This window comes from Solanum pennellii, chromosome 8 (genome assembly GCF_001406875.1).
Source record: "Solanum pennellii chromosome 8, SPENNV200".
Classification (NCBI taxonomy): Eukaryota; Viridiplantae; Streptophyta; class Magnoliopsida; order Solanales; family Solanaceae; genus Solanum; species Solanum pennellii.
The window spans coordinates 48,403,501-48,422,055 of record NC_028644.1 but is presented as its reverse complement, the minus strand read 5'-3'; the positions used below and the strand labels follow the sequence as shown (position 1 = coordinate 48,422,055).

General features: G+C 32.4%; 1 protein-coding gene, 1 long non-coding RNA gene and 1 pseudogene across 2 annotated transcripts; 2 read left to right on the top strand and 1 right to left on the bottom strand.

Annotated features, from left to right (window-relative positions):
* Positions 1-6,298: 6,298 nt before the first annotated feature.
* On the top strand, positions 6,299-8,500 carry LOC107027669 (annotated as a pseudogene).
* A 2,711-nt stretch (positions 8,501-11,211) lies between these two features.
* Positions 11,212-12,267, top strand: LOC114078264. Its single transcript, XR_003579803.1, has 2 exons — positions 11,212-11,275; positions 11,954-12,267. It is a non-coding gene; the product is annotated as an uncharacterized LOC114078264 (long non-coding RNA).
* A 4,553-nt stretch (positions 12,268-16,820) lies between these two features.
* LOC107027032 (SPX domain-containing protein 1-like) lies at positions 16,821-18,306 on the bottom strand. The gene is made up of 3 exons (XM_015228191.2): positions 17,932-18,306; positions 17,724-17,850; positions 16,821-17,519 (listed from the first exon to the last, which is right to left on the bottom strand). Exons 1-3 carry the CDS (start codon positions 18,298-18,300, stop codon positions 17,107-17,109), a joined length of 909 nt encoding a protein of 302 aa, XP_015083677.1. The 5' UTR covers positions 18,301-18,306; the 3' UTR covers positions 16,821-17,106.
* Positions 18,307-18,555: the final 249 nt, after the last annotated feature.

Below are 18,555 nucleotides of genomic sequence, written 5' to 3'. Positions count from 1 at the left end.
CTCGTTCTCCCTCTCTGCTTCTTTTTATTTTTCTTCTCCTGATTCTCTTTCTTTTACCCTAATTATCATATAATTCATTATGATAAAAGTAACCCATTATTTATTTTAAAGTTATCTCCTTTAACCCCCAAGTAATAAATTATTAAACTTACACCACTAATTTCATAAAGTTTGTCATGAATAGTCCAAAACACCCCTTTAAAACCTTTAGCAGAAATCCGACCCAGTTGGGGTTACGCAACCTGTGACGGCCCGTCGTGTCTATGACGGTCCGTCCTGCAGGTCCGTCACAAAGTTCAGAGAGTTAAAATCGGTAAAGGGGTTTGTGACGGTCCGTCGTATCTACGACGGTCCGTGCTGCAGTTCCGTCGTGAAGTTCAGAGAGTCGGTCTCAGTACCCAGATTTCAGATTTGAAGTGTTTTGGAACGAAGACCCTCGACGGTCCGTCGTGACCATGACGGTCCGTCGCCTGATCCGTCGACCCAGTCAGTTATTTTCAAAATAATATTCCTGCTCGAACCTACTAAACAGGTTGTTACACTTTTTCTAAGTCGTATTCATTCAAATATGTATATTATTTGTATTTGTATTCGAATACAAATAAACTAATAGAAAGTTGTTCTTCTTCGTGGACATACGCTTGGATGAATACAAATTAGGGACAAATACAAGATTCATAAATCATGCAACATGAAATTTTTAATAAATACAAATATTGATAGTATACATACTGATTTGAATACAAATTGAGAAAGCATACAAAATTCTAAAAAAGAACTATAAATAAAAAACAAACTAATAGAAAATTGTTCGATAACTATCCGATCTTTGTCGTCTTTTTCAAGATCTTCACGAGTAAACGAAGATTGTACATTTGCGTTCTGAATTTGAGAAAGGTCTTGCACACCAATGAGTCTTGTAAATGTTCTAATCCTCTTTCTTCCGTCATTTTAGCAGCGAATCATATATTATACACTATTTGTTGAGTAATAAATAAATTATAGGATAAAAATCACTAGAAATTGATTTATTAAGATGAATACCTCTAGTAAGCCTCTTGAATTCAGCCATTGGAGAGTAAACCATAACGGAAATTAAAAAAATATAAACAACAGTTTTTTAACATTTAAAGAAAAACAAAATCAAAAAAGAAATCTGAAAATAGGACAAAGATTAGGGATACCTTGATCAAAGGGATTCTTGTTGATCCAATTTTTGATTTAAAAAAAACAATCATATGGCAAAAAATATTTACAACTTGAATGTTGGAGGAAAATCAGATAAACATGATAGAGAAAAAAAATTTAAATAAGAGAGATAATTAACAATTTGAAAAGATAAATATGAGAGAGTGTTTTTTTTTTTTTGTAAAAAAAAAGGATACAAAAAATAGGAGGAATATTAGTTACATATTATAAACATATTTGTGTTATAGTGAATGTCTAATTATGTGGAGTCCTTGTAGGATATGGTTAGGAATCCTACTTGGGGACCAAGTAAGATTTTCCCTATAAATAAAGGGTTTTCCTTCATTGTAAATAAGATTGGTGAAAGATCTATGAATCCTAAATATACTATGAATAAGATCTTTTCTCTTCTCTCTACTTTCTTCTTCTTCTAAATTCATATAGTTTCATAACACGTTATCAGCACGATTGTTCTATTTTTAAAGAATGATGAAGAAGACGAGAAAAGTGCAAAAGAGATCTTGCATAAGTTATGCAATAAGGTTCTTATATCTTCAAGGTATGATTTATCTTTATATTATAATTATTTATGTAACAGATTTGGAGGTATCATCTAAAGTAAGTATTTAAAGAGACTTGTCGACTTTCTATACGTTTAATTTTAACCGACTGGAAGAGAATTCCTTAATTTATTTTAATAATTTAATAAGCACAATTTAGTGAAAGATATGTATTCAATCTCTACATGAGGTACGTGATCTATTAAACTATATCTATTAACTGCTAGTGTTGATTATAAGAAATCATTAGTCTCAATTTTGTGTGTAATTATAATATATAATCATATTAATGATCATCAAAAGTGATAAAATTGTAATTGTGGTTGAGCCTCATTGTGGGTAAGACAATGAATTTAAGTTATATCGCACCAAAAGAATAAGACGATGGATTTACGTCCAATCGCACCAAGAGGGTAAGACATCAGAAGTCTTGATGCTTTGTGATGAAAGATGTTGGATTCAAGTCCCTCATTGATTTATGGCATAAGACGTTGTGTTTGAGTCTTAATGCACCATATTGATGATGTTATGATGACTAAGGGAAATAATGAGTTTTTGATAAAATTAGTCATGAAATATATCTCGTTGAAGCAGATCCATTCCCCAAAGTGAATGTAGCAGTGCATAAATGTCTAAAAGAAGACGATTGATTAAATTATGCACATGAATATGGAATGAGGTACTAAGTTATCAAAATTTGATGTACTTAGATGATTGTGTCCCATTCATGAAGAATGAGAGTCTTTGATAAATGGTAAAAATACAGATCCATTCTTTAGAGTGAATGAGGTGATAAGCCACCATGCTAGACGTGAATTTTCTTGTACAGCTTGTTAACAAGGCAAGTTAATTGTGAGACCATCATAAACGAAAGTTGAGATTGAATTCTCTGCGTTCTAGAAACGTATACAAATATTTGTGGACCTAGTCATCCACTTAGTAGATTGTTTAGATATTTAATGGTCCTAATAAATATTTCTTCTATATGGTCTCATGTGTGCCTATTATTATCTCGCAATTTGATGTTTGCAAAAATATTGGCACAAATAATATGTTACATGCACAATTTTCTTCAGATTAGTTCATTCAATAATGGGATCACGACTCACCTAAAGGGTGAAGTAATTGAGAAGAAATAAATCTGAAAATTACTTTTGGATTAATTGAAATTTGCTCATATAATAGTAAATCAGAAATTTATTAAAGCAAAAGGCACATGACGTAGTAAACTTGGAGTTTACGAGTACTAATAATTTTATTAGTTGGCATGAATAATTTGGTCATCCCAAAGATGTGCATACTGAGTAATGGACATACATTGAAAAACTAGAAGATTCTTCAAGAATTCTTTACGTTGCTTGTTCTCGTGATAAAGTTGATTGGATCAACTAAAGTTGGGACTAAATCCCTAAATTCTGAAAAGTATAAAAGATGAATATGGGTCCGTTCACCTATCATGTGATATGATAAAAAGATGCATCTATAAGATAATCGCATGTGTGTTTGTTGTCAACATGTAGTTTGACATTCACAAAATTGTTTGTGCAAAAATAATTGAGTTAAGAGCACAATTTCAGAATATGCAATCAAGACAATATATCTTGATAATATTGATAAATACTCAAGATATTATGACAGTAAATGTCAGAGATAGTGAAATCATTGTTTGTGAAAATAAAGCTCCATGTGTTGATTTGAAATATGATGTCGCATACAAAAGTAATTGTATGCATCAAACCAACAAATTATGATCAAATTTTCTTTCTGTTGATTTATGATCAGGGACCAAATATTTTTCATCTGATTATTTTGGTATGTAGTATATAATCAACGAATATACAATGATGCACAAAGATAGATTCTCCAAAAGATTGAGATATATGTTAGTTTGTCTAACATAAGGGGGAGACTAGAAGCAACACAAGAGTCGTAAATATATTTATTGAATGTCCCTCAAGGATAAAGTATATGACATGCATGAAGCGTGATAGACTAAACAATTCTAAATAAAATAATCCTTGAAAAAGAGGGAGGATCAAAGAATCAAAATGATCATAATGAGACAATATGCTCTTGGAGAACCTACGACATAACACTTTATGAAAACCTCATGAGAGGGGTAGGTAGCTAAAAATAATGAAGTGATGAGATCTCAATAAGTTTAGTCGTATTGTGAATCGATACAAAATAATATATCGTTGACGATATCTTTGATACAATAACGCGCAATATTGTAAAAGATTATGAGAATATGAATTCTACATCTATTAAATCATGCTTGTGTAGAAATAATTATCAAGTGAAAAGTGGAATGTTGCATCTTGGTAAGCGTAAAACTTATTTGACTTGCAATCTAGGCACTAAAAGATGTCATACATGTAACGACCCATTTGGTCGTTTTAAATACTAGAACTTTTTATGTCAGAAAATACTTTCCGATAGATTTAAATGGGTGTTTTGGACTATTCATAATTATAATTATGAAATTAGTGGGGTAATTTTAATAATTTATTTAGTTGATGGTTAAGAAAAATAACATTAGAATTCATGGTGGACCACTTTTACTATTTTTATAATTAGTATTTTAATAATTAGGGTAGTACACAATTTGTGAAAAAGAAGAAAATTAAAAGAGAGGCGCACAGCGAGAGAAGAAAAACAATCGAAAAAAAGAACGCCGAACAGCATGTAAGCATTGATTGCCTCAATCGCTGCAATTGTTTATATGAATATATGTCATATTATCATTATTTTATTATTATTATTAATCATATTGTATTGCAAAGTTGAGGGAATGGGAATCTGAAGTGCAAATTCAATTTGCACTCTTTTTCTGCTGTCATATTATTATTATTATTATTTTATTTAGGTGTCAAAGTTTGTATATGTCTATTAATAGATAATATTGACAATATTACCGTATGGTAATACAATAAGAATAATTTAAATTAGTACCACTTCGTGACAAGTTATTTAGGTTTTAATTACTTTTGTTCTTCTTCGTATAGTTATTTTATTATGATTCAATCTTGATATATTAAGATAGGTAATTAAATATTGAGTGTAGTATATTATTTGAATACCATTAAAGTAATGTTATTCAGAAAATTAATGAATTAACCTTAGGCTTAAATATAGGAAATAGGAGGCTTGACATATTAATTGAACTCAAGATAAGAAACTTGAATATAGATTTGTATTTGATGACTATTGGGTTTAGACTATACTTAATAGAGTAATGAAGTGCCTATAGAAGCGTTAACTTATAAATTATGCATGTTGCATAGATTGGAAAGGTTCGGAGGCATTGACGAAAGAAAAAGTATTGGAGAAGTAGCTTGCTTGACTTCGGTTCTTCAATGGAGGTAGGTTATGGTTTATGCTATTTGATAGTAAACTCTTAATAGTGATTGATATGTATTGAATGATATTGTGAAGTTTTCTATGTACTTGATTGTGTGGCTTTGTTGTGTGCTTTGTGATTGGTCTGAAATCCCGAGACCGTGGAATGTATAACCTTAAACCATCTCTATCGAAGTAATGCCTTGAATAAAGAAGGCTAGATGAAATATTATTAACGAATGGAAAAGTGGTGATACTAAATGATAAACTATTGATATTATAGGATCAGAGTGTCGCGTTCCGACACAATATTCTTGGATCGGAGTGTCACGTTCCGACATGGTATTCTTGGATCGGAGTGTCACGTTCCGACACGGTATTTTTGGATCAGAGTGTCACGTTCCGACACGATATTCTTGGATCGGAGTGTCACGTTCCGACACGATATTCTTGGATCGGAGTGTCACGTTCCGACACGATAATATTAAAGGAAAAACATGTTGAATTAATGGAACATACTCAATCTCAAAGAACTCAACTCCCAAAATGGTTTGGTTTGAGGCATGAGTCCTCATGTGTGATCTTGATATCATTGACTTATTACGAGCTTACTTTAATGTTGTTGATACTTGTTCATGTTGTTTGTTGTTTATCACCTGTTAAGTGCTATAGTTGAGTTCATACTACTATTTATTATATATTAGTTCCTATTTTGGGTTGGCCGATGATATCTACTCAGTACATGTTGCCCCCGTATTGAGTCCTACTTGTGTTTTTCTTTGTTTTCCTTTTATGAAATGTAGTGAGTGTACCTATGACTTCAGATTTTCCTCAGCTCTAGCCAACCTCCCGCAAGTCAAGTTCCAGGGTGAGCTATTCATTCATGCTCGTGTTGGATTCTTTCGGTCATGACATGATGTCCTATACTTTCGGACACATACCATTTTATTCATTTATTTTGGTGCCTTTGATACTCTTAGACTTAGTAGTTAGAGATTAGATGTCCTTGTTGTGATGACTTTCAGGTTTTGGGAAACGATAGTTAATAAATTTTGGAGCGTCCACAATATTTTGTTATTCACAGTTGAATTATTGGTACATGTTGGGATTTGAATTTCTTGGTTCGTCCACCTAGGTAGTTAAGTGGATGCCACTCACGACTCATTTTGGGTCGTGACAAACTTGGTATCAGAGCGTTAGGTTCGTTGATCTCATCACACAAGGACAAGTCTAGTAGAGTCTTGCGAAACGGTAAGGGGACGCCTTTACTTTTCTTCGAGAAGCTATAGGACTTTTGGAAAGCTCATTTCTTTCTTTCTTTCGTGCTACTACTTGAATCCAATTTGTATCTAGGTGATACAAATTGGTATCTGAACTTCTTCACTTTATTTCAAATATGGGTACTACTAGAGTATTTGAAGTTGAAATAGCAACAACAGAAAGAAAAAAAAATATGTCCTTAGAGATAGATATATTTTCTCGATCGTAAAATGTGGTGATAGTCTCATGTCGAGTGTCGGTTAATAAAGACGCTACTATGACTTCATAGAGTGAGGTTATATTAGAGAAACTCATTGATGCTATCTTCTTATGGTTATATATGGTCTGGATTTGAAGGCGGTATCATAAAGGTTTGGCCATGGAAAGCAGTGCAGAAGTCTCTCTCTCTATCATCAGATGAAACACATATTGCTTCTTTACTTGTGGAAAGGTCACTTGTTAACCTTAGAAGCCAAGTTACAGTTAATGGTGCATATAGCATCTCATCTTCTGATGTGAAGTGTTTGCTCTCTGATCATGTAAGAGCAAAAGTGTGGGCATCGGGATCTTTATCCTTCTCGTTATGTTCGAAAACTGCAGGGATGCACGAACCAGGGAACTCCTGAAAGTGTATAATGTAGATGGTCAGATTGAAAATGGGGTTGATATGTCATATGTGCCAGACCAAGCTGTTGAAGATGAGAGTAATGTCAAGTCTGTCACCAAATCTAAAAAAGAAAAGTCACAAGGAGGTAACTTTTTCCAGCGTTCACGCAATGCTATAATGGGAGCTGCCGGTGCTGTACGTCGAGTTGCAACAAAGGGGTCAGGAGCATCTTCAGAAGATAGTAAGAAAACAGAAGCCCTTGTGCTTTCATCTGATGGAATGATTTGGAGTGGATGTTCAAATGGCTTACTTGTGCAGTGGGATGGGAATGGAAACCGTTTGCAAGATTTCCATCATCATCCTTGTGCTGTTCTATGCTTATGTGCTCATGGTTCTCGAATATGGGTTGGCTATATAAGTGGAATGGTACATGTCCTGGATCTTGAAGGGAACTTGGTAGCTAATTGGGTTGCTCATACCGATCCTGTAATAAAAATGGCAATTGGGGGTGATTATGTTTTTAGCTTGGCTAATCACGGAGGTATACGTGGATGGACCCTCGCCACTCCAGGACCTATTGATCAAATATTGCAATCAGAAAGAGCACAGAAAAGACATTTATACACCAGTCAAGAAAATTTTAAGATTCTGGTTGGCACGTGGAATGTTGCTGAAGGAAAAACCTCACAGGAAGCACTTGCAACTTGGCTGAATTCTGCCATTTTGGATGTTGAAATTGTAGTAATTGGGTTGCAAGAAGTAGAAATGGGAGCCAGTTTTCTTGCAATGTCTGCAGCAAAAGAAACTGTAAGCTATCAAAGTACACCCCTTATATCTCGTAAAGAAAATGAACCTTGCACCTAACTCAGATTAAAAAAAAAAAGAAGAACAAACTAGCTCATGAAGTGATGATTCTCCAACACCATTAATATAAGAAAACTACAGCACATTACCTCGACGATGTGGAAAATTCTATCCCCTGCATGCCAGGGCTAGACATTTGGAGCGTGGACAATATAACATCAGAGTCCAATATAACTAAGAGTTGAGATGAGTTTAGCTCTAATACTATAAGTAAAAGATTTGCTCTCTCTAACACTTTAGATTCTTAGATGAGATGGTCCCACACTTCAACGGGATATCTTGACGATTGAGGGATACTTATATTTGGACCCATGGGGATCGTGACACCTAATGCTATCTTGATCTTGTCTACTGTGTGCTGTAGGTAGGACTAGAAGGAACATCCAATGGACAATGGTGGCTGGATGCAATAGGGAAGACTTTGGATGAAGGATCAAGTTTTGAAAAGGTAGGATCAAGGCAACTAGCTGGCTTGCTTATTGCTATCTGGGTGAGAAAAACCCTTCGAGTACATGTGGGGGACCTTGACGTTGCAGCAGTTGCATGTGGTTTAGGACATGCCATTGGTAATAAGGCAAGTTTTCTTACTGTTAAGAGGTATAACAAACAATGATCTTGTCATTAGAATTCATCAAGCTATTAAGTGTTCAAATTGGATAAAGGATTTGTTTTCATTCAAGTTGAGGTAATTTAGATGATTGAGATGATAAAACAATATATAAAGGGCTTCAGCTTCTAATCTAAATTATTGTCATTTTCTTTGAAAAGGGAATGAACTGCCACAATTTCAAGGTTGTACTAATTATATTTATATTTTTATTTTCTATGAGTTTTGATATGACTATGAGGTGTGAACTAGTTTAGTAGAGAATTACTAGGAATTTGTCATCGACTTTTATGAAGATTGAATTTTGATTTGGGTGACAAACAGTGAGGTATGAAAAATTGAGAATTTTACGTGGGGTTAGATTGTTTAATTTGAGATAGATGAGTTAAGAATGATGAACGAGGTGAGATATAATTCTACATGGTTATTAGAAATTTAGAGTTGAATTAATACTACTCTATTGATGGGACTCATAGAAAGTTATGATGTGATACATAGATATTTGATGGTGAATAGAGGTTATGAGCTTATAGTATACACAATATTTTGAGTGATCAAAAATTTTCCTAAGTGTTGGCATGAGGTATGCGATGACTTAAAATGGTATCTAAAGCATGATATGTGGATGTGGTGTGGAGTTGACTTTGAGTGTGATTTAATAGTTTTATCTCGATGAAAAGGTACTATCAAGTTTGAAATTGGTGCTATTACCTTGTTGAGCCACATATTTTTCATGAAATGCTTAAATAGAAAGAGAGATAGACATAGTTTGAACATGTATTTTATAAGAATACTTTGATACCGATGATGGGTTGGGATGATTGATGTGGTTATTATGTTTTGTGAGTATTAAAGTGTTGACTTTAGTGGATGTGTGGTTCGATAAATCAAGTGCGTGCACAATTATAAAAGGGACTAAATTGGTGATTGTGGGTATCTAGAAAATCAAAAAGACAGAGTTAGTTGAATGAAAATGTTTGATATGGACACTATGGAAGGAGTATTTAGAGTTATTCCACCTTGGTTATTTTCGATATGACATATTTAGTGTTGACTTGGTGTAATTGAAGTATTTGAGTGGTTCTACATGTACCAATTTGCTTATAAGAACTTATAAGGGAGCTACCATGAAAATTTATAATTTTTCGATAGACTTAAGATTTATCTCATCATCGATATTATGTTTTGGTATGTGTGCTGGAATGTGAGGGCCATTGTAATTTTGTCATTCTTAAAGTTGTCTATGATAGCTACTGATCTTGCATTTCGATAGTATTGTTAGACGTTCTGTATGCTTGGGTGTATTGCTCGATGGATGGTTACTTGATCATTTTCTTCTTGAGGTTAGATAAGTTTAATTTTTCCTTGATAAGAACCTTATGTCCAAAGGTCATTTTTTTTTGTAACATAAGCTCGTGAAAAATTTATGTTGTGAGAATGAAATATTAATATGATCTATGATGATTTGTGCATTTTGAGTGTGTGGCGGTTGATTTAGGTTCACTTCTGATTGTAGTCACAGTTGATTCAGGATTTTATCATGGTTATGTTAGATAATATTTGTCCTGATGGTTGTGTCAAGATTAAGTTGGAGAATTGGTCGGTTGAAGAGTTCATTATTGAAAATAGTCTTATGGTTAGTTGAGTTTACATACAACATCAATTATCACTAGAGGAGTGAGATAGATCCATTTGAAGCATTGTGGGAGAAGGTGTAGATCTCCAATTGGTTGGTTTGATACTTTTGATATGAGACTTTGGGTACTAATATATTGGAGTAATAGAGAGACAACTACCCTTTGTTGCCATTGCCTTCTTTTGATTGTTCGAGGACGAACGATGGGTAAATTGGTATCTAATGTAACGACCCATTTGGTCGTTTTAAATACTAGAACTTTTTATGTCAGAAAATACTTTCCGATAGATTTAAATGGGTATTTTGGACTATTCATAATTATAATTATGAAATTAGTGGGGTAATTTTAATAATTTATTTAGTTGATGGTTAAGAAAAATAACATTAGAATTTATGGTGGACCACTTTTACTATTTTTATAATTAGTATTTTAATAATTAGGGTAGTACACAATTTGTGGAAAAGAAGAAAATTAAAAGAGAGGCGCACAGCGAGAGAAGAAAAACAATCGAAAAGAAGAACGACGAACAGCATGTAAGCATTGATTGCCTCAATCGCTGCAATTGTTTATTTGAATATATGTCATATTATCATTATTTTATTATTATTATTAATCATATTGTATTGCAAAGTTGAGGGAATGGGAATCTGAAGTGCAAATTCAATTTGCACTCTTTTTCTGCGGTCATATTATTATTATTATTATTTTATTTAGGTGTCAAAGTTTGTATATGTCTATTAATAGGTAATATTGACAATATTACCGTATGGTAATACAATAAGAATAATTTAAATTAGTACCACTTCGTGACAAGTTATTTAGGTTTTAATTACTTTTGTTCTTCTTCGTATAGTTATTTTATTATGATTCAATCTTGATATATTAAGATAGGTAATTAAATATTGAGTGTAGTATATTATTTGAATACCATTAAAGTTATGTTATTCAGAAAATTAATGAATTAACCTTAGGCTTAAATATAGGAAATAGGAGGCTTGACATATTAATTGAACTCAAGATAAGAAACTTGAATATAGATTTGTATTTGATGACTATTGGGTTTAGACTATACTTAATAGAGTAATGAAGTGCCTATAGAAGCGTTAACTTATAAATTATGCATGTTGCATAGATTGGAAAGGTTCGGAGGCATTGACGAAAGAAAAAGTATTGGAGAAGTAGCTTGCTTGACTTCGGTTCTTCAATGGAGGTAGGTTATGGTTTATGCTATTCGTTAGTAAACTCTTAATAGTGATTGATATGTATTGAATGATATTGTGAAGTTTTCTATGTACTTGATTGTGTGGCTTTGTTGTGTGCTTTGTGATTGGTCTGAAATCCCGAGACCGTGGAATGTATAACCTTAAACCATCTCTATCGAAGTAATGCCTTGAATAAAGAAGGCTAGATGAAATATTATTAACGAATGGAAAAGTGGTGATACTAAATGATAAACTATTGATATTATAGGATCGGAGTGTCGCGTTCCGACACAATATTCTTGGATCGGAGTGTCACGTTCCGACACGGTATTCTTGGATCGGAGTGTCACGTTCCGACACGATAATATTAAAGGAAAAACATGTTGAATTAATGGAAGATACTCAATCTCAAAGAACTCAACTCCCAAATTGGTTTGGTTTGAGGCATGAGTCCTCATGTGTGATCTTGATATCATTGACTTATTACGAGCTTACTTTAATTTTGTTGATACTTGTTCATGTTGTTTGTTGTTTATCACCTGTTAAGTGCTATAGTTGAGTTCATACTATTATTTATTGTATATTAGTTCCTATTTTGGGTTGGCCGATGATATCTACTCAGTACATGTTGCCCCCGTACTGAGTCCTACTTGTGTTTTTCTTTGTTTTCCTTTTATGAAATGCAGCGAGTGTACCTATGACTTCAGATTTTCCTCAGCTCTAGCCAACCTCCCGCAAGTCATGTTCCAGGGTGAGCTATTCATTCATGCTCGTGTTGGATTCTTTCGGTCATGACATGATGTCCTATACTTTCGGACACATACCATTTTATTCATTTATTTTGGTGCCTTTGATACTCTTAGACTTAGTAGTTAGAGATTAGATGTCCTTGTTGTGATGACTTTCAGGTTTTGGGAAACGATAGTTAATAAATTTTGGATCTTCCGCAATATTTTGTTATTCACAGTTGAATTATTGGTACATGTTGGGATTTGAATTTCTTGGTTCGTCCACCTAGGTAGTTAAGTGTGGATGCCACTCACGACTCATTTTGGGTCGTGACAATACATCTAATATTAAATGTTGTTACTTGACAAAATTGATATGAAAATATCGAATGGGTTCAAAATCTAAAGCATATACAAGTTTTTGGAAAATTTATTTATCGTTCTCATATGAATTAAATTGATTCAAAATGCATAGAGCATATACAAGTATTATTATGCAAGTTGACGACTAGAATTAAATCTCTTGAAGAGTTTTCAAAGGCAATATATTATTTGCTTAAAGAAGTTAAAGTAAGGAACTTGCAGAAATCTTTGACCCTGAAGGGAAGATTTATAAAAGCAGATAGAAGAAAGCATATTTCGTCAAGGTTTTTCTACACTCATGAGCTCCCAAGAATGGTGATATCAATATGTAAGAGGTCTGTTCAAGTAATACTATAGTTGATTTATTCACCGTGTCTCTACCAACTACAACTTTCAAGAAGATGATGCACAAGCTTGGAAAACGAAGATTCTAGTCTCTGAATTGATGTTGTCATTACGGGGAGTTAATACGCGATGTACTCTTTTTTCCTCACAAGGTTTTGTCCCACTGGGTTTTCCTTGTAAGGTTTTTTAATGAGGCGTCCACAATGCTTATTATTAGATATGTGTACTCTTTTTTCTTCACTAGATTTTTTTTCACTGGGTTTTATCTAGTAAGATTTTAACGAGGCACATAATCTACCGACATTCAAGGGGGAGTGTTACAAACATATTTGTGTTATAGTGAATGTCTAATTATGTGGAGTCCTTGTAGGATATGGTTAGGAATCCTACTTGGGGACCAAGTAAGATTTTCCCTATAAATAAAGGGTTTTCCTTCATTGTAAATAAGATTGGTGAAAGATCTATGAATCCTGAATATATTTAAAGAGAAATAAGAAGTCTTTTCTCTTCTCCCTACTTTCTTCTTCTTCTAAATTTATATAGTTTCATAACTTTACATAAATTTTTTAAAATAATGTCATTTTTGACATTATTACTAATATTTATAAAGTACAGATATTTTGAATAAATGTGTTATTTTTTAAAATAGTTTACTAATTCCTCGATGAAAATCAAAATTTGAAGAATTACCTAGCGTATGACCTTAAATTCTCAAATACTTTTGGAAAATTATATTGTGTAAAGTTACACCATGTGTTTCGCCTCAAATTTTTTCAAAAATATTTGACTATTTCAAAAAATATGATTTACACAGATAAATTCTAAAAATTATTTAACATACCCATAATTTATATTATCATTTTATAATGAATATTTTCCGTTAAAAATGACCTTATAATATAATTGACAACAATCAATAATAACTTACATAACAATTTAGGTAAGACAATACATTAATCACATATTCAAACTTTTCACTGATTTAGTTATGACTATAACTCATTAAACACAAATTCTTCCTTTTTCTCAATTTTATTATTCAAATTAGAACTCAAATTTTTTCAAATGTAATAGTAACAAATATTAGTTGGAAGTAATAAATAAAAAAAATATGTTTTTACAAAATATAAAAGTTGGGATAATATTGAAATTTTTTAAAATTCCCAAATATTAGAGGTGTCAATATGGGCTAGCCCACCCCATCCGGGATAATCCATACAGGCTTTGACATTTTATGGGTCAGGCCGGGCTAGCCCATTTTTTGTGTGGGCCAGAAAATGGTCGGCCCAGCCCACAAGTACGTGGGCTACAGGCTTGCCGGGCCAGCCCACATTTTTTTTTATTTTTTTTATAATTATTAAATTAAATTATAAATTATAATTTAAAAATATTATCATAAATATCGACAAAACAATATTACATTATGTTAGCCCTCATTTGTTTGCACTTAATGGGGTTTGAATCTTAATCATTCAGATTTGCCTTATTAAGTGTGTTTGTTTTTAAGAACTGGATCTTAAATATTCAGATTCAATTTATTAAGCTCGTTTGTTTTATTTTCTTATAAGCCTCTTAATGGGTGTGGATATATCTGAATGAATCAGATCTGTAACACACCCTTAACACTATTCAGACTAAAAAATAAGACTCATATCTTAATTCAACTAAATGACGACAACTTATAAAAATTGTTTTCTTATTTAATTAATATTAATTACATACTTGCCATTATAATTTCCTTTATTCATATTAACTTAACATACATCTTTTACTTTCTAAATTAATAAATATATTTGAATTGATAAGCACTCACATGATATAATATTTAGTACGATTTTGAAAAATAAGAAAGTATTAGTTATTTGATCGATAACAATAAAAAAATTTCTATAATATAATATAATAAAATATTTTCCTAAACTATATATTTACTACTCTATATAAACTATTTTAAATTGCATTATATTAGATTCTCAAAGTATTTGAGTGCAAAAAATAGTCATATTAATGATGTAACTTGATGTTGAGTTCTTAAAAGATAAATCATATTACCTTGTTACGGTAAAGATGTTCAAAATATTATTCTATATGAAAAAAAACTATTTTACTAACAAGATTTTTATAATATTTTATTGATATAACGTTTAATTTCGTATGTGCATCAGATATTGAAAACAAACTGTCCCAATAATTTAGTGTTCAGATTCAGAGACAAAATTTTAATTTTAAGATGTTTATTCAGATTTACACATCTAGATCTTAATGCACATCTTAATATTTAAATGTGTATTCAAATTCAAACGTCTTAATCTTAATGGAAACAAATGAGACCTTGTCACTACTTGTTAATCAAATTCACAAATAAAATTATCTTTATAATATTTAGGGAAAATGCACAAGTACCCCTTAGACTATGACCGAAATCCCAAAGACACACCTTACTAAGGTCGTATTACCCCCCTGAACTTATTTTTTTTTTGTAATTTTGTGTACCTCTTTGGCTTACGTGGCATTCAAATATTTCTGACGCGCCTCAATTGCGTGGAGTCACATAGAATGCCACATAAGACAAAAGGTATATAAAATTAAAAAAAAAAAGTTTAGGGGTAATAGGACCTTAGTTTAGTTAAGGTGTGTCTCTGGAATTTTAGTCATAGTCTAGGAGTACTTGTGCATTTTCCTTAATATTTTGGTAAGTTTTTTTCAACTAAAAGTATAAATATCTAAATAGAAATATTAACTTAATTATTTTGATTTTGGACTCTCTTTATTTTTAAATTTTAATATTATATTATATTTTTAAATTAATTTTTATTGGCGCACGGGCCGGCCCTACCAATATTTCTCAAGCCCCCAAATGAGCAGGCTTATTCAGGTCGGGCTAAAAAACCCTTTTCTAAATGGGCTCCAAAAATCTTAGCCCAGCCCTATTAAATCCCGGGTTAGGCCAGGCCGGCCCAATGGGCCTAGCCCATATTGACGGATAAGTAAGCCCAAATACTAGTTTTTTTTCTTCTAATATTTGAAAACTTGGGATAAACACCACTTTCCAAGTTTTTTCTCAAAAATTTTCAAAATATTCTTGGGGCCAAACGGTCCTTAATATTAAGAGTTCTTTTGAATCTTTCTAGCAGATTGCTATTGTTCAACCTAACTATTTTTACTGTTCGGATAGTGAGATAGCTTCTTTTTTTTTTTTTTTGTTTATATTTGATTTAAACTTGGTATTCTTAAAAGTTGATTAATAATTATACTTAATGTTGATTAATAATAGTTACTCACGAAGCGATCAACTCCGATTCTAAATTTGATTATTTTCTCAAGTAAAGATATTCATCCAATAATAAATTTGTTATTACTTGAACCTTGTCAAATCCTTAAAGCTTACGTTTTTGAAACTAATTACTTGAATTTTTCATATCTTTTAGTTTTTGTTTAGTCTTCTCAATTTGTTTCCTAGTTTTGCTTCCACATTTATTTTAAGTGGAATAGAGTTGTGTATCGATTGGTTTGGTTTTGAAGTTTAGGTTTGACTTATTTTATCGATTTGTAGACATACTAAATCGTTATACTTATCGGTTATTGGTTTATCAGTTATTGATATCGATTTAACCATTACTATTTATCATTTAGAAACAAGGTGACAAATCAAATGAACCATGCACTTGAGTTTATGCTCAAAAGCAAACACTTTTACATTGTAGAATAACCAAGAGATAGAAACAACCATAAATAGAACTATGAGTTAATCCGTTAAGGAAAAACATCGAACCAGAGAACCCAATAAAGAAAAAAAATCAAGACCATTAAATAAATAATCCATTACTGATAAACTAATAATTTTTTTTAAGATTCAAATTATTAGTTTTATTTTTATTTTGAATGCTCTCATTTGAACTTCATATAAGAGAATTTTAACAAGAACTTAAGACTTGAAATGAATCTTAGTAGAGGTTCTTTCTCCGAGGAAAGGAAAAGCAAGCAAAAGATAAAGACATGATTTCAACATAAAAAGCGACATTACTCTCTACAACTTCATTAACCACTAGGTATTACTCAATTAACCACTAGTCCATATTACTACTCATATTTGGCATATTTGTGTGTACCAAAAACATTTGCAAAGAAGTTCCTATGAGGTGGTGAAGCTCATATCTTACCCAAAGATCAAATTCAGCCTCCAAGACTAATTAATGTACATACAACCTTTAAGACAATAGAAGCATTAGCTTAACTTAAAATTCTTGAGCCAAAAACAATGGATTACAAACGGGAACATGTGTGTATGTATATATATATATATTTATCAGAAATCTAAAGCTATATATGAGCAGCAACTGCACTCAGTACTTCTTCTTGGCAAAAGGAAACAAAACAGTATATCAAGAGACATGAGTAACCCCCTACTTTGCTTCTTGTATGACCACTGGAGCGTTTTTCCATACATTGTCGAGCGCGTTGGTCTTCATTGGTGGCAAAGAGAAGATGCTGACAGTTGAACTTCCGCTGCGCATCTCCTGCAAGACTCTGAGTGCTGAATATGTAAGTCTCAAGTACATGTTCTCCATATTCTTGATCTCTGCAAGTTCTTGAGGAACTTTGACTGGCCTTTCTCCGCCACCACCTCCTCCTGCTCCTGCTACTTTGAGTGGCTCAGTTTGGTATAATAGGTGACTAAGAAGTGTATCACACTCCTTCACTAGTTTATTTAGAACCTCAGTTTCGAAGAATGGCTCCGCAAGCACCTTTTGGATGAAAGGCAATCGAAGAAGCTCCCCACTGAGTTTGTCATATTTCTTTAAAATCTTCACAACTCCTGTGGACAATAAAAGTAACATTGTGAAATTCATTACAGGACAAATGCCAAGAATACTTGTTCATGTGCCAATAGCTATAGATTTAAAACAGAACAATTTTCTTTCTATACCAGGGCTCGTACCGGATACCTCTAATTCATCCACTACACCACATGTTTGAATTTGATAATTAGTTGAGGTTAGGTCATATTCAGAGTGGATACCTGTATAGTTAAGAGCACTGTAATTCTCCAATAAAACCATCTCTCCATGAAGATCCACAATATCCCTGCCTAATCTATTCACCTCTTCATTTGACTTTCCCATCTCAGCTACCCTCTCTTTCAAAACCTGCAATCAATTGCTACTACTATTAATTGAGAAAGAATCATGTGATTTGCAATTGAATTTAACAAAAGAAACCCTACGGACCTTAAGGTGAATGATGTAGTCTTCTTCTTTCTCGACAAAGAAAGTGTTGAACTTATCAATCTCCTCTTCTAAGAGCTTTACAAAATCATTCACCTCCTTGGTAAGCTCATCATTATTCAATCTCTGTTTTTTGATAGGCCGGTCATCCTGAGGATAAATCAATTTCAATTCTTTCTTCAGATCTTTGTAACTCAAGAATTTGTCTTGCCATTCCGGCAATGTTTCCTCTATGTGACTCTTCAATATCTTCCAGAACTTCATCTCTGACTTTTTCCTTACAATAGAAGATTGCAGAAAATGGAGTTTAAAGTATATAAAAAGGGCATAAGAGAAGAATATTCCAAGCAGTGGTTTAGGGGAATTTGGCATATTTAAAAGGAATATCCTCATTCCTCTCTTTCGGTGCTTAATAGATGCTCTTTGTTTTCACCGTTTAAATTCAACCCCCTCTCCCTACCAATTATTTATTTCCCTTTTTATTACTAAAATCCACTTCTACATTTCTATTATTATATATAGTGGTAAGAAACAGAGAATCTCCTATTTTTTCACACTTTTTATTATTATTTTTTTAATAAAAAAGTTGGTCAAATCTACTTCTAAATCAATTTTTGAATTCTAAAA

Coding starts and splice junctions, on each gene's coding strand:
- LOC107027032 (XM_015228191.2), bottom strand. CDS start 18,300: ATGCCAAATTCCCCTAAACCACTGCTTGGAATATTCTTCTCTTATGCC. Junction 17,851..17,931: donor ACTACATCATTCACCTTAAG/GTCCGTAGGGTT, acceptor AATTGATTGCAG/GTTTTGAAAGAGAGGGTAGC. Junction 17,520..17,723: donor CAGTGCTCTTAACTATACAG/GTATCCACTCTG, acceptor TATTGTCCACAG/GAGTTGTGAAGATTTTAAAG.